Genomic DNA, 25228 nt, shown 5'->3' with positions numbered 1-25228 from the left:
AGGGGATTGGGGTGTGAGAGGGGGTGAGGGGTGCAAGCTCTGGGAGGGAGTTGGGTGCGGGAGGGGACTCAGGACGGGGCAGGGGATTGGGGTGTGAGGGGGGTGAGGGGTGCAGGCTCTGGGAGGGAGTTGGGTGCAGGAGGGGACTCTGGCTGTGACATGGGGTTGGGGTGCGGTGGGGGTGAGGGGTGCAGGCTCTGGGAGGGAGTTGGGTGCGGGAAGGGACTCAGGACGGGGCAGGGGATTGGGGTGTGAGAGGGGGTGAGGGGTGCAAGCTCTGGGAGGGAGTTGGGTGCGGGAGGGGACTCAGGACGGGGCAGGGGATTGGGGTGTGAGAGGGGGTGAGGGGTGCAGGCTCTGGGAGGGAGTTGGGTGCGGGAGGGGACTCAGGACGGGGCAGGGGATTGGGGTGTGAGAGGAGGTGAGGGGTGCAGGCTCTGGGAGGAAGTTGGGTGCGGGAAGGGACTCAGGACGGGGCAGGGGATTGGGGTGTGAGAGGGAGTGAGGGGTGCAGGCTCTGGGAGGGAGTTGGGTGCGGGAGGGGACTCAGGACGGGGCAGGGGATTGGGGTGTGACAGGAGGTGAGGGGTGCAGGCTCCGGGAGGGAGTTGGGGCACAGGAGAGGACTCTGGGCAGGGCAGAGGGTTGGGATGCGGGAGGAGGTGAGGGGTTCAAGCTCTGGGACGGAGTTGGGTGCGGAAGGGGACTCTGGGTGGGGCAGGGGATTGGGGTGTGGGAGGGGGTAAGGGGTGCAGGATCTGGGCAGCGCTTACTTCGGGCAGCTCCCCAGAAGCGGCAATATGTCTGCTCTGAAGCAGAGATGTGGCCAGAAAGTTCTGCACGGTGCTGGCTGCCTCTGCCCACAGGCACCGCCCCTGCAGCTCCCATTTGCTGTGGTTTCCGGCCAAAGGAAGCTGAGGAGCTGGCGCTTGGGGCGGGGGCAGTGCGTGGAGTCCCCTGGCCTTGCCTCGGAGCTGAGGGACATTTCACTGCTCCTGGGGAGCTGCACAGAGCCGGGCAGGGAGCCTGCCTTAGCCCTGCTGTGCTGCTGACTGGACTTTTAACAGCCCGGTCAGCAGTGCTGACTGGAGCCACCAGGGACCCTTTTTGCCTGGGCGTTCGGGTCCAAAACCGGACCCCTGGCCCCCCTACTCCCATTCCACAGGGCACCTCCTGGTTCTTGGGCTCTGTCCCCACCTCTTTGCTCGCCCTCCAGCCCTGCTCACCTGCAGCAGGTCCTGTTGCTCCTTGAAGGCTTCCCAGCTGATGGCGTCGGGGGAGAGCCGCACGGCCACCAACTGCGTCTCCTCCAGCCAGGGCGTGAGCTCGTCATGGGCCTCAGTGAACTGGGCTAGCAGGGCCTGGGCCCGCTCCAGCTGCACCGCGCAGGCTGCACTCTCCAGGAAGAGCCGCTCAGTTTGCTCCTGGAGGGACTGCGCTGATGGCTGGGGCAGAGAAACAGCTCACAGGGGGCGCGCACAGGGCCGGGCAGAGCATGGGAAATGGGCCTTCTCCCTGAGCACACTAGCTCTGCCCAGCCCAGGCCACAGGAGGTGGGGCTTTTCCCCATGTCACCCGGTGGCTGGCTGGGGAACGCAGCGGGAGAGGTACCCAAGGGGACAGCCTTTGCTGCCCATCACCCACGGGCCCCTGGCCAGAGGCTGTGCCGGGTCTCACCTGCGGGTGCTGGTGTGAGGGCAGGGGCCAGGTGCGGAGCAGTGGGTCGGAGATCCCCAGCAGGCGCTCCACCAGGCCCCGGTGGTGCAGAATCTCGGCGGAGAGGAGCTAAGAGGGAGAGAGGTGTTAGCACAAACCCTGCTGCTGCGCTCCCCTGTGGGGAACACAGACAGGCGAGGGTCCAGCAGCCTCTGCTCTGCTGTCAGTAGCCCCGCTATACACCTGCACCTCAGCCGCTAGGCCCACGCTCACTTCCCCACCCTCCAGGCCCCGGGGAATCCCCTTGGCAGACAGGCAGGCCAAAGCCCAGCTCTGTGGCCGCCACTCACTGCCCGGCGCTGGGCACAGTGCCTTTGCCGTGAGCAGCCTTTTCTCCACAGCCCCAGCAGCCCCAGAGCCAGAGAAGCTGGACCCCAGCTCCAGGGAGCTCTGCATGAAGGGGACCCGAGCTCAGGCTCTACCCCCTCCGACAGGGCACTGCGGGCTCTGCTCTGCCACACACGGGCAGTGGCCAGGGAGCTCATCGGGATGAGCACCTCGCTGACCTGAACGTACTGAACTGCTTGTGAGAGACACCTGCACTCAGTCGATGTGTGTGTGTGTGTGTGTGCGCATAGGCTATGCGAATCGGTGGGTGCTTTGTATGTCTCAGTCGGCGTTTCTGAGTGTCTGTGTGCACAGAGAATCTCTTATTGCCCTTATAAATCCATGGTACACCCTGTGACGTTATTGATATAAACTGGGACCATATAGAACATGGGTTGCAACCAAGGTCCTGTAGTGGCACCAAATCTTATGTAAAGGGGGTCATATAAGGTGTGTAAGACCAGGTTATGGGTTGCTGGTTATGAATATGCTGTCTGTATGTCTGTATCATTTTGGTAGTTGAAGTTATGAATATTGGCTGTATGCTGTCTGTATTTCTAACTTGTGTTGTGTTACTGGGAAAGATCCCAGACAAGTTGGTGTCAGCTCTGTTTAGCCTGCTTGATGGCCCATTAAGGACCATCACCTACACAATTGTCCCATGGAGAGAAGGCAGTTACGCCCTGTGACTCAGCAGGGTGTGCAGAAACTGGCCCATGTGACTGCAAACTCCATTTTGCTGTAACTTTCCACAGTAAGAACAAAGAAGTGTTCTTACACCTGGAAAAGCCTATATAAGGCGGAGGCCTCATCTCCATTTTGTCTTCAATCCTGCTTCTTACCTCTGGAGGGATTTTGCTACAAGCTGAAGCTCTACACAAGGGACTGAGGACCCATCCCAGTGGGGGATGTTCTCCAGAGACTTGATTTGCACCTGCAGTTTACTCCATCACTGCTACAAGCCTGAACTAAGAACTTTGCCATTACTGTATGTAATGGATTCCATTTAACCAATTCTAGCTCTCATCTCTATCTTTTTCCCTTTATGAATAAACCTTTAGATTTTAGATTCTAAAGGATTGGCAACAGCGTGATTTGTGGGTAAGATCTAATGTGTATATTGACCTGGGTCTGGGGCTTGGTCCTTTGGGATCGAGAGAACCTTTTTCTTTTACTGGGGTGTTGGTTTTCATAACCATTCATCCCAGGACGGGTGGCACTGGTGGTGATACTGGCAGACTGGTGTGTCTAAGGAAATTGCTTGTGTGACTTGTGGTTAGCCAGTGGGGTAAAACAGAAGTCCTTTTTGTCTGGCTGGTTTGGTTTGCCTTAGAGGTGGAAAAACCCCAGCCTTGGGCTGTGACTGCCCTGTTTGAGCAATTGGTCCTGAATTGGCACTTTCAGTTGGGTCCCGCCAGAACCGCAACGTCACACACCCACATCTCGAATACTCCGTACAGATGTGGACGCCTCATCTCAAAAAAGATATTCTAGCACTAGAAAAGGTTCAGAGAAGGGCAACTAAAATGATTAGGGGTTTGGAGGGGGTCCCATATGAGGAAAGATTAAAGAGGCTAGGCCTCTTCAGCTTGGAAAAGAGGAGACTAAGGGGGGATATGATAGAGGTATATAAAATCATGAGTGATGTGGAGAAAGTGGATAAGGAAAAGTTATTTACTTATTCCCATAATACAAGAACTAGGGGTCACCAAATGAAATTAATGGGCAGCAGGTTTAAAACAAATAAAAGGAAGTTCTTCTTCACACAGCGCACAGTCAACTTGTGGAACTCCTTACCTGAGGAGGTTGTGAAGGCTAGGACTATAACAGCGTTTAAAAGAGAATTGGATAAATTCATGGTGGCTAAGTCCATTAATGGCTATTGGCCAGGATGGGTAAGAAATGGTGTCCCTAGCCTCTGTTTGTCAGAGGGTGGAGATGGATGGCAGCAGAGAGATCACTTGATCATTGCCTGTTAGGTGTGCTCCCTCTGGGGCACCTGGCATTGGCCACTGTCGGTAGACAGATACTGGGCTGGATGGACCTTTGGTCTGACCCGGTACAGCTGTTCTTATGTTCTTATGTTATGTTCACAGGCTACTGTGACTCAATCTGTGCAAATCGGTGCGTGCTGCGTGTTGCAGCTGGTGTGTGTATGTGACTCAGTCCGTGTGAATCGGTGCGTGCTCAGTGTTACAGTCAGCGTGTGTATGTGACTCGGTCCGTGCGAATCGGTGCGTGCTGAGTGTTACAGTCAGCGTGTGTATGTGACTCGGTCCGTGCGAATCGGTGCGTGCTGAGTGTTACAGTCAGCGTGTGTATGTGACTCGGTCCGTGCGAATCGGTGCGTGCTGAGTGTTACAGTCAGCGTGTGTATGTGACTCGGTCCGTGCGAATCGGAGCGTGCTGAGTGTTACAGTCAGCGTGTGTATGTGACTCGGTCCGTGCGAATCGGTGCGTGCTGAGTGTTACAGTCAGCGTGTGTATGTGACTCGGTCCGTGCGAATCGGTGCGTGCTGAGTGTTACAGTCAGCGTGTGTATGTGACTCGGTCCGTGTGAATCGGTGCATGCTGAGTGTTACAATCAGCGTGTGTATGTGACTCAGTCCGTGCGAATCGGTGCGTGATGAGTGTTACAGTCAGCGTGTGTATGTGACTCGGTCCGTGCGAATCGGTGTGTGCTGAGTGTTACAGTCAGCGTGTGTATGTGACTCGGTCCGTGCAAATCGGTGTGTGCTGAGTGTTACAGTCAGCGTGTGTATGTGACTCGGTCCGTGTGAATCGGTGCATGCTGAGTGTTACAATCAGCGTGTGTATGTGACTCAGTCCGTGCGAATCGGTGCGTGATGAGTGTTACAGTCAGCGTGTGTATGTGACTCGGTCCGTGCGAATCGGTGCGTGCTGCATGTTGCGGTTAGTGTGTGTATCTGACTCGGTCCGTGCGAATCGGTGTGTGCTGAGTGTTACAGTCAGCGTGTGTATGTGACTCGGTCCGTGCGAATCGGTGCGAGCTGCATGTTGCGGTTAGTGTGTGTATCTGACTCGGTCCGTGCGAATCGGTGCGTGCTGAGTGTTACAGTCAGCGTGTGTATGTGGCTCAGTCCGTGCGAATCGGTGCATGCTGAGTGTTACAGTCAGCGTGTGTATGTGACTCGGTCCGTGCGAATCGGTGCGTGCTGCATGTTGCGGTTGGTGTGTGTATGTGGCTCAGTCCGTGCGAATCGGTGCGTGCTGAGTGTTACAGTCAGCGTGTGTATGTGACTCGGTCCGTGCGAATCGGTGCGTGCTGAGTGTTACAGTCAGCGTGTGTATGTGACTCGGTCCGTGTGAATCGGTGCGTGCTGAGTGTTACAGTCAGCGTGTGTATGTGACTCGGTCCATGCGAATCGGTGTGTGCTGAGTGTTACAGTCAGCGTGTGTATGTGACTCGGTCCATGCGAATCGGTGCATGCTGCATGTTGCAGTTGGTGTGTGTATGTGACTCAGTCCGTGCGAATCGGTGCGTGCTGAGTGTTACAGTCTGCGTGTGTATGTGACTCGGTCCGTGCGAATCGGTGCGTGCTGAGTGTTACAGTCTGCGTGTGTATGTGACTCGGTCCGTGCGAATCGGTGTGTGCTGAGTGTTACAGTCAGCGTGTGTATGTGACTCGGTCCGTGCGAATCGGTGTGTGCTGAGTGTTACAGTCAGCGTGTGTATGTGACTCAGTCCGTGCGAATCGGTGCGTGCTGAGTGTTACAGTCAGCGTGTGTATGTGACTCGGTCCGTGCGAATCGGTGCGTGCTGCATGTTGCGGTTGGTGTGTGTATGTGGCTCAGTCCGTGCGAATCGGTGCGTGCTGAGTGTTACAGTCAGCGTGTGTATGTGACTCGGTCCGTGCGAATCGGTGCGTGCTGAGTGTTACAGTCAGCGTGTGTATGTGACTCGGTCCGTGCGAATCGGTGCGTGCTGAGTGTTACAGTCAGCGTGTGTATGTGACTCGGTCCGTGTGAATCGGTGCGTGCTGAGTGTTACAGTCAGCGTGTGTATGTGACTCGGTCCATGCGAATCGGTGTGTGCTGAGTGTTACAGTCAGCGTGTGTATGTGACTCGGTCCATGCGAATCGGTGCATGCTGCATGTTGCAGTTGGTGTGTGTATGTGACTCAGTCCGTGCGAATCGGTGCGTGCTGCGTGTTGCAGTCGGGGTGTGTATGTGACTCAGTCCCTGCGAATCGGTGTGTGCTGAGTGTTACAGTCTGCGTGTGTATGTGACTCGGTCCGTGCGAATCGGTGTGTGCTGAGTGTTACAGTCAGCGTGTGTATGTGACTCGGTCCGTGCGAATCGGTGTGTGCTGAGTGTTACAGTCAGCGTGTGTATGTGACTCGGTCCGTGCGAATCGGTGCATGCTGCATGTTGCGGTTGGTGTGTGTATGTGGCTCAGTCCGTGCGGATCGGTGCGTGCTGAGTGTTACAGTCAGCGTGTGTATGTGACTCGGTCCGTGCGAATCGGTGCGTGCTGAGTGTTACAGTCAGCGTGTGTATATGACTCGGTCCGTGCGAATCGGTGCGTGCTGAGTGTTACAGTCAGCGTGTGTATGTGACTCGGTCCGTGCGAATCGGTGCGTGCTGAGTGTTACAGTCAGCGTGTGTATGTGACTCGGTCCATGCGAATCGGTGCGTGCTGAGTGTTACAGTCAGCGTGTGTATGTGACTCGGTCCGTGCGATTCAGTGCATGCTGAGTGTTACAATCGGCGTGTGTATGAGGCTCAGTCCGTGCGAATCGGTGCGTGCTGCATGTTGCGGTTAGTGTGTGTATCTGACTCGGTCCGTGCGAATCGGTGTGTGCTGAGTGTTACAGTCAGCGTGTGTATGTGACTCGGTCCGTGCGAATCGGTGCGTGCTGCGTGTTGCAGTTGGTGTGTGTATGTGACTCGGTCCGTGCGAATCGGTGCGTGCTGAGTGTTACAGTCAGCGTGTGTATGTGACTCGGTCCGTGCGAATCGGTGCGTGCTGAGTGTTACAGTCAGCGTGTGTATGAGGCTCAATCCGTGCGAATCGGTGCGTGCTGAGTGTTACAGTCAGCGTGTGTATGAGACTCGCTCCGTGCGAATTGGTGCGTGCTGAGTGTTACAGTCAGCGTGTGTATGTGACTCGGTCCGTGCGAATCGGTGTGTGCTCAGTGTTACAGTCAGCGTGTGTATGAGACTCGCTCCGTGCGAATTGGTGCGTGCTGAGTGTTACAGTCAGCGTGTGTATGTGACTCGGTCCGTGCGAATCGGTGTGTGCTCAGTGTTACAGTCAGCGTGTGTATGAGACTCGCTCTGTGCGAATTGGTGCGTGCTGAGTGTTACAGTCAGCGTGTGTATGTGACTCGGTCCGTGCGAATCGGTGCGTGCTGCATGTTGCAGTTGGTGTGTGTATGTGACTCGGTCCGTGCAAATCGGTGCGTGCTGCATGTTGCGGTTGGTGTGTGTATGTGACTCGGTCCGTGCGAATCGGTGCGTGCTGCATGTTGCGGTTGGTGTGTGTATGTGGCTCGGTCCGTGCATGTACATGTGGCCATGTGCCTGGCTCAGTTCATGTGTCCAGGGGAATCCAGAGGGGCGGGTGTGTGGGGCAGTGGGAATGTTGTGCTGTGTCTGTGAATGCTGAGTGGGGAGTATTGACCTGGGAAGGTGGCAGAGGAGTTGTGCTGGGACGGCCTTGGGGAAGGGAGGACACCTGAGTGTGTAACCTGAGAACCCAGGAGTGGGGTTGGAGGCCCAGGGCTGCCCGGGGGGGGGGGGCGCAAGTGGGGCAATCTGCCCCAGGCCCGGGGCCCCGCAGGGGCCACCACGAGAGTTTTTTGGGGCCCCTGGAGCAGGGTCCTTCACTCGCTCTGGGCGCCTCGGAAAACTCTCACGGGGCCCAGGACCCCGGAGCTTCTTCTGCTCCCAGTCTGCCAGCAGGGAGTCCTTCGCCGCCAAAGACCCGGCTGAACTTCAGTGGCGGGTCCCGCTTCAGCGGTATTTCAGCAGCAGGGGGCCCCCACTGCAGGTCTTCGGGGCACTTCGGCGGCAGGTCCCGGAGCAGAAGGACCCCCCGCCTCCGAATTACCGCCAAAGTGGAGGCCCCCTGCCGCTGAAGACCCCAGGCTCCCGGAATCCGCTGGGCAGCCCTGTGGAGGCCAGGTAACACCTCTGCCGGGGACACTGGACAAAGGACACAAAGGCTGGGCAGGAGCCGGGGGGAGGCTGAGTGAGAGGCTGGGGAGAGTTTCAGTTTGAAGCTGGCTGGGAAATGGAGAGGGGCCCCGACGGGGCTTGGGCTTCCCAACGGGGCTGTGGCCTCCCTGGGGCCCCCAGATGGACCTAACTGGGGGGCCCTGCTGTTTGTACCTACAAGCCCTGCTAGGGACCGTGCTCCTGTCATCTAATAAACCTTCTGTGTTACTGGCCGGCTGAGAGTCCCGGTGAATCGCAGGAAGTGGGGGTGCAGGGCCCTGACTCCCCCACACTCTGTGACACAGAGGAAATGCCAGGGCCACCCACAGGATTCAGGGGAGCTGCGGTGCTTGTACTCATCGGGCGGCGGACTGGGTCTTCAGCAGCATTCGGGTGGGGGGGGGGGCCCTTCAGTCGCTCTGCATCTTCAGCAGCACTGAAGGGCCCCCCGCTGCCGAAAAGCTGCCGAAAACCCGGACTGACGCCGGGTCAGGGCTCACGGGGCTTGCCCTTTGCCCCCCCCCCCCCAGGCAGCCTTGGGAAACGCAGCCTAAATTCCCGGCGCTGGCTGGGGCAGGGGGAAAGCCGGTGCCTTTGGCTGCTGCCCTGGGGCGTGCTGCCTCCCTTGTGTAAATGGGAGCAGGGGGCTGGGCGCTGGGCCGGCGTCCCTACCTGCTGAGTGGCGAGCTGCGAGCAGATGGCCTGGGCGTCCAGCTGGACCTGCCTGAGCTCCTCCAGGTGCTGGCCGAGCCTGGCCAGGTGGGCATGTTCAGCCCCCAGGACCTGCTCAAACTGAGACAGAGATGCCCCCCAGGTCAGACGCCGGGTGTGTTGGGGGAGGGGGGGAATCGAGCATGCACGAAGTGCTGTGGGCGGGGGGTGGAGCGTGCACGAGGTGCTGTAGGGGAGGGAATGGGGGGGTGTGTGGTGCTCTGCGGGAGGGAGTGGAGCCTGCACGAGGTGCTGCGGGGGTGGGAATCGAGTGTGCATGAGGTGCTGCGAGGGGGGGAGAATGGGGCGTGCACGAGTGCTGTGAGTGGAAGGGGAGTGGGCGTGCATAGGGTACTGTGGGGGAGGGAATGGGGTGCTCTGTGGGGGGGAGTGGAGCCTGCACTAGGTGCTGTGGGGGGGAATCGAGTGTGCATGAGGTGCTGCGGGGGTGGGAATGAGGCGTGCACGAGGTGGTGCAGAGGGGGAATGGGGCGTGCACGAGGTACTGCGGGGGTGGGAATGAGGCGTGCATGAGGTGGTGTGGGGAGAATGGGGCGTGCACAAGGTGCTGCACAGGGGGGAGTGGAGCCTGCACGAGGTGCTGTGGGGGGGAATGGGGTGTGCACGAGGTGCGGGGGGGCATGGAGCCTGCAAGAGGTGGTGTGGGGGGCATCGAGTGTGCACGAGGTGCTGCGGGGAGGGGAAATGGGGCATGCACGAAGTGCTGAGGGCGGGGAGTGGAGCCTGCACGAGGTGCTGCAAGGGGGGGAGAATGGGGTGTGTACGAGGTGCTGCAGGTGGGGGGGGAATGAGGCGTACATGAGGTGCTGTGGAGGGGGGGAGTGGGGCCTGCACGAGGTGCTGCGAGGGGGGGAGAATGGGGTATGCACGAGGTGCTGTAGGTGGGGGGGGAATGGGGCATGCACAAGGTGCTGTGGGGGGAATTGAGTGTGCATGAGGTGCTGTGGGGGTGGGAATGAGGTGTGCACGAGGTGCTGCAGGGGGGAATAGGGTGTGCACGAGGTGCTGCGGGGGGGAATGGGGCTTGCACGAGGTGCTGCAGAGGGGGATGGGGCGTGCACAAAGTGCTGCAGAGGGGGAATAGGGTGTGCACGAGGTGCTGTGAGGGGGGAATGAGGTGTGCACAAGGTGCTGAGCGGGGGAATGGGGCGTGCACGAGGTGCTGCGGGGGGGAATGGGACGTGCATGAGGTTCTGCAGAGGGGGGATGGGGTGTGCACGAGGTGCTGTGGGGTGAATGGGGCGTGCACGGTGCTGCGGGGGAGAATGGGGCGTGCACGAGGTGCTGCGGGAGGGAATGGGGCGTGCACGAGGTGCTGCGGGGGCGAATGGGCGTGCACGAGGTGCTGAGCGGGGGAATGAGGCGTGCACGAGGTGCTGAGCGGGGGAATGGGGCGTGCACGAGGTGCTGAGCGGGGGAATGAGGCGTGCACGAGGTGCTGAGCGGGGGAACGGGGCGTGCACGAGGTGCTGCAGAGGGGGAACGGGGCGTGCACGAGGTGCTGCAGGGGGAATGGGGCATGCACGAGGTGCTGCAGAGGGGGAATGGGGCGTGCATGAGGTGCTGCAGGGGGAATGAGGCGTGCACGAGGTGCTGAGCGGGAGAATGGGGTGTGCACAAGGTGCTGCAGAGGGGGAATGGGGCATGCACGAGGTGCTGCGGGGGGAATGGGGTGTGCACGAGGTGCTGAGCGGGGGAATGGGGCGTGCACGAGGTGCTGAGCAGGGGAATGAGGCGTGCACGAGATGCTGAGCAGGGGAATGAGGCGTGCACGAGGTGCTGAGCAGGGGAATGGGGCATGCACGAGGTGCTGAGCGGGGGAATGGGGCGTGCACGAGATGCTGAGCGGGGGAATGGGGCGTGCACGAGGTGCTGAGTGGGGGAATGGGGCGTGCACTAGGTGCTGAGCAGGGGAATGGGGCGTGCACGAGATGCTGAGCAGGGGAATGAGGCGTGCACGAGGTGCTGAGCGGGGGAATGGGGCGTGCACGAGGTGCTGAGTGGGGGAATGGGGCGTGCACTAGGTGCTGAGCGGGGGAATGGGGCGTGCACGAGGTGCTGAGCGGGGGAATGGGGCGTGCACGAGGTGCTGAGCGGGGGAATGAGGCGTGCACGAGATGCTAAGCGGGGGAATGAGGCGTGCACGAGGTGCTGAGCGGGGGAATGAGGCGTGCACTAGGTGCTGAGCGGGGGAATGAGGCGTGCACGAGGTGCTGAGCGGGGGAATGAGGCGTGCACGAGCTGCCGCAGATGGGGAATGGGATGTGCATGAGGTGCTGAACGGGGGAATGAGGCGTGCACGAGGTGCTGCGGGGGAATGGGGCGTGCACGAGGTGCTGCAGAGGGGGAATGGGGTGTGCATGAGGTGCTGTGGAGGCAGTGTAACCATTGGGTAGCTCAGCTGGTGAACCCCTGCCTACCAGGACCCGGAGTATTTCACCCCCTTCCCCTGTACTCAGCCCCATCACCTGCGCTTGGCTAAAGCAACACTCCCAGTGCAGTGTCAAGCTGAGAGCTGGAGACACCAAGAGATGGAGAATCCCCCTCCCACCCTGTCCCTCGGAGGTCATTTCCCTCCCTGCTAAACACTGTCTGCTCCAGCCTCCAGCCATCGGTCCCTGTTCTGCCTTGCTCAGTCCCAGAGCCCTGCGCCCCTGCTGTGTGCTGCCCGCCACGGTGCCCCGACATGGCGCCCGAGCCACCTCTCAGTCTGCGTTCACACAAGCTAACAGCCTGTGCGCCCTGCGGCTCCCGCTGCCAGGCATTTTCTCCAGCCTCCAGTCAGTTCCGTGGCTAGTCTGCACCTCTCCAGTTTTCCAACAGCCTTTGAAATGAGGCCCCAGGACTGGGCTCGGTATTCCTCCACTGGTCTCAAATCACCTCCCTTCTGCTCGCTTCCCTGCTCATACAGCCACAGGTCTCACTAACCTTTCCTGCCCCAGCACCGCGCTGAGCAACCATGAGCTGCTTGGCCACTCTGACCCTTAACAGCCCCATCTCTAGGGACGCCGGCGCTCCTGGGCCCCGGACCTACGGCCTTGAGTATCGCTGCTGCCCAGGGCACAGCCCCGTCTCTAGGGACGCCGGCACTTCTGGGCCCCAGACCTCCGGCCTTGAGTATCGCTGCTGCCCAGGGCACAGCCCCGTCTCTAGGGACGCCGGCGCTCCTGGGCCCCAGACCTCCGGCCTTGAGTATCGCTGCTGCCCAGGGCACAGCCCCGTCTCTAGGGACGCCTGCGATCCTGGGCCCCGGACCTACGGCCTTGAGTATCACTGCTGCCCAGGGCACAGCCCCGTCTCTAGGGGCGCCGGCGCTCCTGGGCCCCGGACCTACGGCCTTGAGTATCGCTGCTGCCCAGGGCACAGCCCCGTCTCTAGGGGCGCCGGCGCTCCTGGACCCCGGACCTACGGCCTTGAGTATCGCTGCTGCCCAGGGCACAGCCCCGTCTCTAGGGACGCCGGCGCTCCTGGGCCCCGGACCTACGGCCTTGAGTATCGCTGCTGCCCAGGGCACAGCCCCGTCTCTAGAAACGCCGGCGCTCCTGGGCCCCGGACCTACGGCCTTGAGTATCGCTGCTGCCCCGGGCACAGCCCCGTCTCTAGGGACGCCTGCGCTCCTGGGCCCCAGACCTCCGGCCTTGAGTATCGCTGCTGCCCAGGGCACAGCCCCGTCTCTAGGGACGATGGCGCTCCTGGGCCCCAGACCTACGGCCTTGAGTATCGCTGCTGCCCAGGGCACAGCCCCGTCTCTAGGGACGATGGCGCTCCTGGGCCCCAGACCTACGGCCTTGAGTATCGCTGCTGCCCAGGGCACAGCCCCGTCTCTAGGGACGCCTGCGCTCCTGGGCCCCGGACCTCCGGCCTTGAGTATCGCTGCTGCCCGGGGCACAGCCCTGTCTCTAGGGACGCCGGCGCTCCTGGGCCCCAGACCTACGGCCTTGAGTATCGCTGCTGCCCGGGGCACAGCCCTGTCTCTAGGGACGCCGGCGCTCCTGGGCCCCGGACCTCCGGCCTTGAGTATCGCTGCTGCCCGGGGCACAGCCCTGTCTCTAGGGACGCCTGCGATCCTGGGCCCCAGACCTACGGCCTTGAGTATCGCTGCTGCCCGGGGCACAGCCCTGTCTCTAGGGACGCCTGCGATCCTGGGCCCCAGACCTACGGCCTTGAGTATCGCTGCTGCCCGGGGCACAGCCCTGTCTCTAGGGACGATGGCGCTCCTGGGCCCCAGACCTACGGCCTTGAGTATCGCTGCTGCCCAGGGCACAGCCCCGTCTCTAGGGACGCCGGCGCTCCTGGGCCCCGGACCTACGGCCGTGAGTATCACTGCTGCCCCGGGCACAGCCCCGTCTCTAGGAATACCGGCGCTCCTGGGCCCCGGACCTACGGCCGTGAGTATCACTGCTGCCCCGGGCACAGCCCCGTCTCTAGGAATACCGGCGCTCCTGGGCCCCGGACCTACGGCCTTGAGTATCGCTGCTGCCCGGGGCACAGCCCCGTCTCTAGGGACGATGGCGCTCCTGGGCCCCAGACCTACGGCCGTGAGTATCACTGCTGCCCCGGGCACAGCCCCGTCTCTAGGGACGCCTGCGCTCCTGGGCCCCAGACCTCCGGCCTTGAGTATCGCTGCTGCCCAGGGCACAGCCCCGTCTCTAGGGGCGCCGGCGCTCCTGGGCCCCGGACCTACGGCCGTGAGTATCACTGCTGCCCAGGGCACAGCCCCGTCTCTAGGGGCGCTGGCGCTCCTGGGCCCCGGACCTCCGGCCTTGAGTATCGCTGCTGCCCAGGGCACAGCCCCGACTCTAGGGACGCCGGCGCTCCTGGGCCCCGCACACATGGCCTCGCATGTGGCTGTGTTCAAAAGCATTTTTTAAACCTGGGGCCAGTGCACCGAGCAATGCCGATCACTCTGGGGGTGTGTCTGCACTGCAGCTGGGCGTGTGCTTCCCAGCATATGTCGAGAGACACACGCTAGCTCTGCTCAAGCGAGGGTGTGGCTGTGCTGGTGCGAGCTGCGGCTCACATTAGCACCTGAGTCCAACCCCCCCCCAGTGCCCACTCAGGAGCTTGCCAGCACTGCGACGGCCCCCTGCTATACGCTGGGAACACGCTCCCGCTGCAGCAGTGCCACACCCGTATGACGCGCTGTCCCCGCTTCTCACCGCTCTGCCAACGTCTGTCTCCTCTGGTGGACGTGGGGAGTAGCGCTGGGCCCAGAACAGGCCCTGGGGAACCCCACTAGGGGCACCCTGAGTCTCTGAGGATTCCTCGCTGACAGCTGGTTACCTGGTTCCTAACCCATTTCACCTGTGCTTCTACAGGGCTATTTGTAGGGAGCCTGGCGGGCTGTACCGCCAAAGACCTCCCGAAATCTATTACATTTGTGCAGCTGCTTTCATCAACCCAACTGTAACCTCATCACAAACAAGTCCAGACAAGACCCACGTCCCATAACGCCGTGGTGACTGGCAGTAATTCAATTCCCCCCCGTAGCAACGGTTCATCATTTAGCCTGGGAAGAAGCCGCAGATTGAAAGAGTTCAAGGCCTGTAATCATCTCGTCTGACCACCTGTGTGACACAGGCCAGAGGCCTGCCCCACAGCAATTCCCCTTTGAACTAGAGCAGAGCCTTTAGGAACATCCCAGTCAATCTGGATTTTAAAACTGCCAGTGCTGAGGAACCCTTTGGGAAGTTGTTCCAATGGTTAATTATCTTGGTGTCTTCTGGAATGTCTCTGGTATTCCAAGATTTTTTAAAAATCAGTGGGCCAGAGATCTCCTCCGCCAGCTCTTTTAGGATTCTGCGCTGGGAATTACCTGGGCCTGCTGATTTAAAAATGTTTCTCTCTAGTAGATGCTGTTAACATGCTTCTTAGTGATTTTGTCTCCCTGGTGTGCGCAATGCGCTTGGAAGGGGACGCTTACCCCCTTACAGTGGGGTGTTTGGTTGTAGCTCCCAGCACTAAAAGGGGAGGGATCGATCGCAAATCAGGACCCTGAGACTGACAGTTCCCAGGAACAATGGCGAGAGGCCAATGCTCCAGCTCAGCCTGATTGTCAGGGCAGGCAGGCAGGCAGGCTAATCAAGGAGACAGAAGGCCAGGGTGGGTCCCGTCCTCCCTGTGAGCTGGAATTGCCTGGGTCAGACAGAGTGGGGCCGAGCTAAGGAGAGAGCAGGGACCTGAGCTAAGCTGCTGGGAGCAGAGCTGCAGCCCAAAAAGCCAGAGCACAGCCCAGAGAGAGAGACCTGCCCTGGGAGGGGAGCTGCAGCCCAAAAAGCCAGAGCACAGCCCAGAGAGAGAGACCTGCCCTGGGAGGGGAGCTGCAGCCACCAGAGCCAGAGGGGCCAGACAAGCAGCCCAGCGAGCAGGTGAGAGCTGAGAGAGAGTCACAGAAGCATTGGGGGTAGAGCCCCCTGGGAATCCTACGGCCGTGAGTATCACTGCTGCCCCGGGCACAGCCCCGTCTCTAGGAATACCGGCGCTCCTGGGCCCCGGACCTACGGCCTTGAGTATCGCTGCTGCCCAGGGCACAGCCCCGTCTCTAGGGGCGCCGGCGCTCCTGGGCCCCGGACCTACGGCCGTGAGTATCACTGCTGGCCCAGCCTTGTTGGGGTTCTGAGGACTCTGCCAGGCAGGAGAGTGGAAGGGGAGCCCTCAAGGGCAGGGAGGCCTCTGGATAAAGGAAGTGGGAGCGAGGATTCAGATCCTTTCGCCAGCCCACTTCACCGGGGCAGGGCAGTGTGATGCAGTAGGGACTGTCTGTGTGGGGGATGGGAGAGCCGGGGAGGACTTTAGGTGAGGGCCAGGTGCTCAGCCTGTAACCTGAGCCAGGGAGCAGGGAGGTGTGTCAGCACCTTTGCCCCGGGGAAGCTGGACAAAGGAAGCGGCCGGCTGGAGGGTGTTGAGTTCAGTTTCGGTTTTGGGCTGGGTGGCTGGAATTCAGGGGACTAAGCTTCCTGAACCCCAGCAGGACTTGACTGGGGGTCCTGGCTGTGCCTGCAATCTCTGCTGTAACCTATGTTCCTGTTGTCCAATAAACCTTCTGTTTTACTGGCTGGCTCAGAGTCACTGTGAGTCCCAGGAAGAGGGGTGCAGGACTGGACTCCCCCACGCTCCATGACATGCAGAAGCCAGGAAAGTTCCCCACAATAGCATGACCATTCCCCCGCTTACACACATCATCCCGCAGCTTTCCGAAGTCAGAGCAGCACTGTTTACCGAACGCTTCAGCCTTTTCACCATCTCCACCTAGTAATGGCCACAGGGCCCCTTGGGGTCAGGCCAAGGCATAGGGGTTCCCTTGCCCAGCTGCTGCCTGGGTTGTACCCAACCTGGGGGGACAGACGATTCGGTACAATTTGGAACCTGGCAGGACGATTGCACGACTGGAATGTTATGACACTGGGCTGTGTGTGCCGGCCAGTGGGGAGGAGGCGAGATCGAGGATGGGGGTTGAGTCTCAGCCCCGAGACTGATCCTGGGCCCTTCCCCTCGCCCTTGCCCTCCGTACCTTTTCTCTGTCGCTGGCGCTGACTGGCTGTGGCCCATCAGCTGGCTGGCTGTCCCCAGCGGCTAGCTCCTTCTCCATTCGACCCAGCCAGAGAGCCAGGTCCTCCTGGGCAGAGTCCACATGGGAGGAGGCCTCCAGTGTCTGTGCCAGCCGGTGCTGGATGTCGCCACTGCTCTGCCCCATGATCAGATACCTCATCCTCAGGGACTCCATCTTCTCCTGGGCCAGCTGGGCTTCCTCGCCTGCAGAGGGGTCGGACGTCAGGAGGGAGCACAACACTCTCAGGTCTGACCTCCTCCGTTGCACAGGAGAGACTCATCATCCCTGCCCTGAGCCTGGCTGAGCTAGAGCAGAGCTTTTAGAAGGTCCAGGCTGGGTTCACCAGGTGATGGAAAAGCCACCATGGCTCTGGGTGGGCTCTTCCAATGGTTAATACACATCACCGCTAACCACTGCCCCTTAGTTCTAGTCTGCATTTCTCTCCCTTCTGCTTGCAGCCCTCAGATCTTTGTCTGCTGGATCAAAGAGCTGTCTGCTCCCAGGGTGTGACTGTGATCTGCATCCCAGGCACAGCCCCCAATCTGAGCTACAGTCTAGCTTCTCTTGTCAGTTATCTGCCTTTCTCACTGCTGATTTGTCCTCGCGGCTGTCAGCTTCCCAGATTGTCCTTGCATTTGATATTAAAGCACCTAAATGAATCCGTAAATAATTGTTACTGCTTCTTTAAATACTTCCTGACAGTCAGTTTTGCTCAGAGTTGTTTTACACTTTGGACGCTTGTCCGTTTCCAAGTGCCCACTCTGTGTATTACTGGCCCGGGCCATGCTGAACGTAGACCATGATCCCCAGCACCTAGACAAGCCTCAGGTTTTCCTGTGATCACTTCATCTTTGTCACAGTGAGGCTGCCTGTGTGTGTCTACACACAAATCCCCGAGTGGCTGTCAGATCTCGAGCCTACAAAGTTAGCACCTAGAGTTGTTAGATAGTGAAGTGAGCCCAGAAGGGGCTGATTGGAGCAAACACTCCGGGAGGAACAGGCTGAGAACAGCCCGTGGGGAGGAGAGGTTCAGGGTGAGCACTGGGACAGGAATGGGGCAAGGGGAGCACCAGGGGATGAGTCAATCCAGACGGGACTGTGCCGCACACAGGGAAGGAAGGGATCAGGGTGGCCTGTGCTGGACGGGTGAACTGGGGCGAGCAGTTTAGGAAAAGCAAATTTCAGCAAACTCCCAAGCAGGAGTGGATTATAGAGAGCGCCCTGTGAGAGGGTAAGTGGCCGGGCAGGAGCCCCCAGCAGTGTGGCTGGAGGATCCAAGCGTGTCCCGCTGGGGAATGGGGGATGGTAGGATTCGAGCGCCCCCTGGTGGGGAATGGGGGGCAATGGGATCCAAGCGCCCACTGGTGGGGAATGGGGGGGCAGTAGGATCCAAGCGCCCCCTGTTGGAGAATGGGGGGCAGTGGGATCCAAGTGCCCCCCGCTGGGGAATGTGGGAAGGGGGGATCGTGTGCTCCCTGGTGGGACATGGGGGGCAATGGGATCCAAGCACCCGCTGCTGGGGAATGTGCAAAGGGGGGATTCATGTGCCCCCTGGTGGGGTACGGGGGGCAATGGCATCCAAGCACCCCCTGGTGGGGATTGTGGGAAGGCGGGATTCGCACACCCCCTGGTGGGGAATGTGCAAAGGGGGGATTTGTGCGCTCCCTGGTGAGGAATGGGGGGCAATGAGATCCAAGCACCCCCTTGTGGGGAATGTGGGAAGGGGGGATTCACGTGCCCCCTTGTGGGGAATGTGGGAAGGGGGGATCCATGCGCCCCCTGGTGGGGAATGTGGGAAGGGGGGGATTCATGCACCCCCTGGTGGAGAATGTGGGAAGGGGGGATTCACGTGCCCCCTAGTGGGGAATGGGGGGTGGTAGGATACGAGCGTCCCCTGGTGGGGAATGGGGGACAGTAGGATCCGCGCACCCCCTGGTGGGGAATGTGGAAAGGGGGGATTCGCGTGCCCCCTAGTAGGGAATGTGGGAAGGGGGGATTCACGTGCCCCCTAGTGGGGAATGGGGGGGTGGTAGGATACGAGCGTCCCCTGGTGGGGAATGGGGGACAGTAGGATCCGCGCACCCCCTGGTGGGGAATGTGGAAAGGGGGGATTCGCGTGCCCCCTAGTAGGGAATGTGGGAAGGGGGGATTCATGTGCCCCCTAGTGGGGAATGGGGGGGTGGTAGGATGTGAACGACCCCTGGTGGGGAATGTGGGAAGGGGGGATTCACGTGCCCCCTAGTGGGGAATGGGGGGGTGGTAGGATACGAGCGTCCCCTGGTGGGGAATGGGGGACAGTAGGATCCGCGCAACCCCTGGTGGGGAATGTGGAAAGGGGGGATTCGCGTGCCCCCTAGTAGGGAATGTGGGAAGGGGGGATTCATGTGCCCCCTAGTGGGGAGTGGGGGGGTGGTAGGATATGAACGACCCCTGGTGGGGAATGGGGGGCAGTAGGATCCATGCGCCCCCTGGTGGGGAATGTGGGGCAGGGATTCACCGCTGGGCAGCCTGGGGGCTGCAGTTCCCAATTTGCAGCAACCAGCAGCTCTGCCACTTGCCTATCACCAGCTCCAGCACCTGCTGGCCCCGCTCCAGGGCTTGCTCCAGGTCGCCCATCCTGGAACGAATCTCCTCACAGAGACCCTGCAGGAAAAGGACAGGTGAGACTCACCAGGCCTGCTCAGCCCAGCCCCACAGCCTGGCCCCTGCACCGCCCCCCCGTGCCTCCCCCCCATGCGCAGGGGCGGCTGGGGGGTTCTGCAGCTGGGGACTGCTACATGCTCTAGGGGCCCTGCCCCTGTACCCATCCCTCCCCTTGGCCATGCTGCAGGGCCAGCTGTGGGTCCCAGCCAGGCCAGTCTGGCGCAGTCACCCTCCTGCCCTCACCTGGCTTTGCTGGTGGGCAGCCTGCAGCTGGGTCATGCAGCCGTTGGCGTGCCAGAGCTGGGCCAGGCGCCTCTCTGTGGCGCTCAGCCACTCCTGGAAGGAATCCACAGACTCCTGGAAGCCCTGAGCAGCCGGCAGGATCCGCTCCAAGCAGCTGTGTCTGTGAGGAAAGGAGGCTGAGGAGAGCCAGGCAGGGGCCGTGCCACGTGTCCCCCAGCAATGGGGGAAGGGCTGAAGGTCCCCAGGATCCCCAAAGGGCAAGTACCCAACTAGCACTTCGTCCAGGGGAGCCCCTGGTGCCAGGAGGCTCCATGCTGCGCCCCACCCATCCTGTGCTGCCTGGCCCCCCGAGCTCCCCAGGGCCTGTGCCCCTGCCCCACAGAGAGGCTGGAGCAGTGCTCCTCTGGTTCCCAGGCATACCCTGGCCCAGGCAGCGCAGCCCCAAAGGGTGACATCCCTGCAGCAGACCAGGTGGAGGGCCCAGCCTGGCTCAGAGCTCTCCCCCAGGCAGCCCTGACTTGCTGGACCCAGGACCCAGGAGGTGCCTGGCAGAGCAGCCCAGGGGCTAGCCAGGCCAGGCTCTGAAAGAGCAGACCCTCATTGGGATGGTCCCTCCTAGCCGGACAGCAAGAGGCTGGCCCCTGTCGAGGGAAGGCAGGACTAGTGCCACTGGGGGGCAATGGGGGGCAATGGGAGCCGCTGGGCTCTTCCCCCAGGTAAGCACCTGGTCCTCTGCTAAATCCTGCTGCACTCCCGGCCTCATTGCTTCCTAATGGCAGGGAGTTCCCCAGGAGACTCCAAGGGAGGAGACATGAGCAGCTCCATAAACAAAGTGCCCAGGCTCCGTGCTCTGGTGAGGCCTGGGGCAGTGAGTAATGGCCAGCACCTACCCATCTGCCCCATGGGGGCTGGGGCAGGCAAGGGACAGAAAGCTCCTCTGATTGGTCCCTTCATCCTACAGCACGGGAGCTCGAGTCACAGCAGAGGCCCTGGCGCCAAGCCCCACACCCCCCAGTTCCAGTTCCAGCCCTGCCCCTGCACACTCATGGGCAACTCACGTCCTCACTCCGTGCCTCGGTTTCCCTCTGTACCATGGCCAGCAGGCGTTAGGGGGACCTTGGGGAGAGTGTGCAGGGTGGGCTGGGATCCACCTCCCCCAGCAGGACCCCCTGCTGCAGCAGCTCTGGTCTGTCTAGGACGGCCTAAGCCTTGCCCAGGGGCACTTTGTGTCCTGATGCAAATTGCAGCACAGTCAATAGCATCCACCATCACCAGATAAAGATGGTTAAAGAAAACTTTGTTTGAGGGCATTCTGCCGGCAAGGACTCACGGCTCGGCAGTTGTGGGTGTGAAATCCCTACTTGGTTAGTGTTTTGCCTTTATGGTCCCCACTTCGCCAGTGTTTGTCTGTCTGGTTTCTATCAGATCGTTGAGTGTTTCTGTCTCTTGCATAATTAATTTTACAAGATTTAAATCAACTAAGGTGTGGGGTATGACTGGGTAAAGAATGATGTCACAATACATTAGGATTGGTCAAAGACTTATTTTGGAATATCTTAGTAAAATCATTGGCTAAGGCACAGCTAAGCGGGACTCAAGATTCTATATAAACTGAGGCCCAAGAAGACGACCAGCTGGGAAGGAAAGAGAAAGGAAAACGGAAAGTGTCATAACTATAAAAGGAAGGGAACAGCCCTCCTGTGTACAATACTATAAAATCCCTCCTGGCCAGAGGCACCAAAATCCTTTTACTTTTAAGAAGCTCAGGAAACCTGGCTGACACCTGACCCAAAGGACCAATAAGGGGACAAGATACTTTCAAATCTTGGTGGGGGGAAGGCTTTTGTTTGCACTCTTTCTTTTGGGGGTTGTTCACTCTTGGGACTAAGAGGGAACAGACATCAATCCAGGCTCTCATGTTTCAAACTTGTAAGTAACAGCCAGGCAAGGCGTGTTAGTCTTATTTTTGTTTTCTCAACTTGTAAATGTTCCTTTTTGCTGAGAGGATTTTACCCATTTGCTGTAACTTTGAACCTAAGGCTAGAGGGGTTTCTCTGGGCTATATGAATCTGATTACCCTGTAAAGTATTTTCCATCCTGATTTTACAGAGATGATTTTTACCTTTCTTCTTTAATTAAAAGCTTTCTTTTTAAGAACCTGATTGATTTTTCCTTGTTTTAAGGTCCAAGGGGATTGGATCTGGACTCACCAGGAATTGATGGGGGAAAGGAGGGGGGATGGTTAAATTCTCCTTGTGTTAAGATCCAAGGGGTTGGATCGGTGTTCACCAGGAACTTGGTGAAAAAGCCTCTCAAGGCTACCCAAGGAAGGGAAGGTTTTGGGTTGAAAGAGGTGTTCCAGACACGAAGGAATCTGGATGGTGGCAGCAAACCCAGATCTAAGCTGGTAGTTAAGCTTAGAAGTGTTTATGCAGGTCCCCACATCTGTACCCTAAAGTTCAGAGTGGGGGAGGAACCTTGATATGGTGGCAGAGCGGTGGGATCATTTTAAACCAAAAGCCAATAGGATTTTTTTTTCTCCTTTCCAGCTGCTTAGAAAGCAGCCTGAAGACAGAGGTGTTAAGTTTTTTTAACAAGGGTCCTTGTTAAGAGAAGGCTTCAAGCTGTGAGCAAGCAGCCAGCAAAAGGAATTTACAAGCTGAATTGTTTTTCTTTCTTTCTACCTCTTGGGTACAGCTAGTTAGAAAGTCTCTGTTAACCAAGCAGCCCTGAGCTGAGTGCATCCCAGTTTCAGTGAACTGCAGAGGGGTCGAGTATCAGAGGGTAGCCGTATTAGTCTGGATCTGTAAAAGCAGCAAAGAATCCTGTGGCACCTTATAGACTAACAGACGTTTTGGAAGCTCATGCTCGAAAACGTCTGTTAGTCTACAAGGTGCCACAGGATTCTTTGCTGCTTCTGCAGAGGGGTGTGGCCCAGCACAAGAAAGCAGGAAAATGAGTACCAGTGACGCCGCTAATAAACTAGAGCTGGCCAGACTGGAAGCAACAGAGAAAGAAAATGAACATAAGAGACGGATGGAACTAAAACAATTAGAAATTAGTATTTTGGAGGCAGAAAATGCAAGGGAAGAAACTGCTCACAAGAGAGCTATGGAGGCGAAACAAAAAGAGATGGAGGAGAGGGAAAGAGAGAGATAGCATGAACCGGAATTAGCAAGGGCTAAGCAGGAGTTACCAGCCAACCCTAACAACCCTTCTCCAGGTACTGCTTCCCATCCCAGAAAATTCCCCACCTACAAGGCAGGTGATGATACTGAGGCCTTCTTAGAAAATTTCGAAAGGGCCTGCCTTGGGTACAACATCTCTGCAGACCAGTACATGGTAGAGCTGAGGCCACAGCTCAGTGGACCCTTAGCAGAGGTGGGGCTGAAATGCCTAAGGAACACATGAACGATTATGATCTTTTTCAAACCAAGGCCAGAATCAGAATGGGGCTAACACCTGAGCATGCCCGTCAGCAGTTCAGAGCCCTAAGGTGGAAACCAGACGTGTCATTTACTTGACATGCCTACCACATTGGAAAGAATTGGGATGCCTGGAGCGAACAACCCCCAAAACAAAGAGCACAAACAAAAGCCTTCCTCCCACCAAGATTTGAAAATATCTTGTCCCCTTATTGGTCCTTTGGGTCAGGTGTCAGCCAGGTTTCCTGAGCTTCTTAACTCTTTACAGGTAAAAGGATTTTGGTGTCTCTGGCCAGGAGGGATTTTACAGTATTGTACACAGGAGGGCTGTTCCCTTCCCTGTATAGTTATGACAGGAAGGAAAGACCTGAAAAGAAAAACTCCCCCACCCCCGCCCCAAGAGCACCTAAAATCCAAGCTGCTAAGAATCCTCTGCATGACCGTGAGGTGCAGCAGCCAGAATCCAGACAAGACCAACCTTGCCTGCTATGGCGTTAGGAGTGTGATATAATATCTCATTGAAAGGTGACAGGGCTAGAAAGAGTTAATTACCTCCCAGACTGACCTGACCCAGGGCCGAGCTTTAGAGACTGGTTAGGATGATCTGTAAATGAACAGAGCTTGAAAATGCAGCCGGCATTGTTAGAGATCTCATGGGTAGATGTTTGCTCAGAGCTTGTGATATAAGCAAACAAGTCTTGTCTATCGCTAGAGCTTTGATTCAAAGATCAAAAAGGAATATGAACATTTAGGAAGACACTGGAGTGAAATAGTATTATTGTCTCTGTGTCTCTTTGAAGGTTGTGGTCACCTGTATCTGAACTGTTTGATGGATAAATTATCCTGTGCTAATTGCCAGGATGTTTGAGAGAAGGAGAGTTGAATTGATGAGAGAAGATTTTCAGGGACCATCATCATATCTGACAGGTGTGTCTGGACGGAGGCCTGAGGCTGGGCATTCTAAGGGAACTGCATTATCCTGACTTCTGAGTAACCAGGGAGGTACTATAGAAGCTGTTTTGGTAAATCCAAGTATTGGAATATCCACCAGTGTTTGGGGTTTGTCTGCCCCATTCTGTTTGCAGTTCACCCTGATTGAGTGGCCTCAGCTGGCTCCCACGGACAGCATCCTCACACCTGGCCAACAGGGAAAGTCTGCCTGCCTGATCAGGACAGGTGAGCAGAGCATTGTGTGCTTAGCATGTGTGTTCTGCTTGGTGATTGTTAATAACTAGAAGATCAGGATAGTGCTGTGTGAGGTTCTTTCACTGGTAAAAAGATCTTACAAACCTGCAGAGAAGTAGCCCTGAGCCCTAGGAACTGGGTGTGACGAAGTGGGGGGGTTTCTTGGGGTTTTCTGTGATTTCCAGTGGGTTGCATGCACAGGGGGTGGGACTCAGTGTCCCCGGGTACTACTGGTTTAACGAGGTGAGGGGAGAGGGAGTTTGTTGCTACAGAGGACCAGAGAGGGACTCGGGACCCCGGCTGATGGCCTGGAGGATGGAGACCCCAGCGACCGGTGACCTGGTGACCTGGAGACCCAGCTCAGGAGTCGCAGCCGTTTCTGGCCGGGGGGGGGACAATGGGCTGCAGAGCGAGGACCCCGGTGACCTGACCAGCCGCTTCCAGCCAGAGGAGGGCTGAGAGGAGAGGAGACCCAGACCTTCCTGTTTACCTGGAGAGAAGACAATGGACAGAGGGGGCTTGGGGCTGGTGATATCAGAGGCCCAGCTGGGAAGCAGGGGGGCTCTGGGCTGGAGAGGGGGAGCAGGCAGAGCCCCCCTGGATGCAGGGGGACTGGGATGTGCTGGGCTGAGGGAGGCCAGGCCTGAGGCCTGAGAGTTTCCTGTGCTGGGTTCAACTCTCAATAAACCCTCCTGTTTTGCGCTGGCTGAGAGTCGCTCCGGGCTAGAGAACAGGGTTGCATCAACCCCTTTGGGAGTGGAGGCCTGGAGGTTCCAGAGCACATGGACTCCCTGAGGGGGTCCACGGCAGAGAGAGACGTGCTGAGGCTCAGAGAGGTGCGGCTCCAGGAGGTGGAGGGGCCTGACCCCGAGAGAGAGAGTGGACCCCCGAGAAGGGCTGTCGCACTGAAAGGGGCACCCCCCACGGACCGCATGGGGCCAAGAGTGGGCACAATCTGCGAGTCCATAACACTGGGTAAAGGTGGGTGCCGTGGAGTGTGCGGGTACCACCACCCACCCTCAACTCCCAGCTCCAGGTGGTGACAGGAATCCACGCGGCAGCACTGGGCAGGGGATTGGCATGTCTGGGACCACTGCCTAGCTGTACCCTCTGCAAGTGCTTTGGGGCAGCCTGTAGGGACAGGGACCAAAGCTCCCAGCACGGGCAGTGCTGTGCAGCGGGCCCCGAGTCTGCAGCACCCAGCACAGGCAGTGCCATGCACCG

At 58.7% G+C, this 25228-nt stretch overlaps 1 protein-coding gene across 3 annotated transcripts in view; it reads right to left on the bottom strand.

Annotated features, from left to right (window-relative positions):
* The window catches only part of LOC115647244 (dystonin-like), a 145772-nt gene that overhangs the window by 88593 nt on the left and 31951 nt on the right, over window positions 1–25228 (bottom strand). Inside the window, exons 6-11 of one of the 3 annotated variants that reach the window (XM_030554119.1) lie at window positions 19395–19554; window positions 19067–19151; window positions 16470–16711; window positions 8900–9019; window positions 1678–1785; window positions 1227–1445 (exon numbers count right to left, since the gene is read on the bottom strand). In XM_030554119.1, coding sequence (XP_030409979.1) covers window positions 1227–1445; window positions 1678–1785; window positions 8900–9019; window positions 16470–16711; window positions 19067–19151; window positions 19395–19554 — 934 coding nt within the window. The remainder of the gene's footprint in view (window positions 1–1226; window positions 1446–1677; window positions 1786–8899; window positions 9020–16469; window positions 16712–19066; window positions 19152–19394; window positions 19555–25228) is intronic. The other 2 variants (XM_030554121.1, XM_030554120.1) reach the window with 2 other exon arrangements.

Source organism: Gopherus evgoodei, chromosome 2, assembly GCF_007399415.2.
Source record: "Gopherus evgoodei ecotype Sinaloan lineage chromosome 2, rGopEvg1_v1.p, whole genome shotgun sequence".
Classification (NCBI taxonomy): Eukaryota; Metazoa; Chordata; order Testudines; family Testudinidae; genus Gopherus; species Gopherus evgoodei.
Note: the sequence above shows the minus strand (reverse complement) of the source record. Positions and strands in the feature narration are given on the sequence as shown.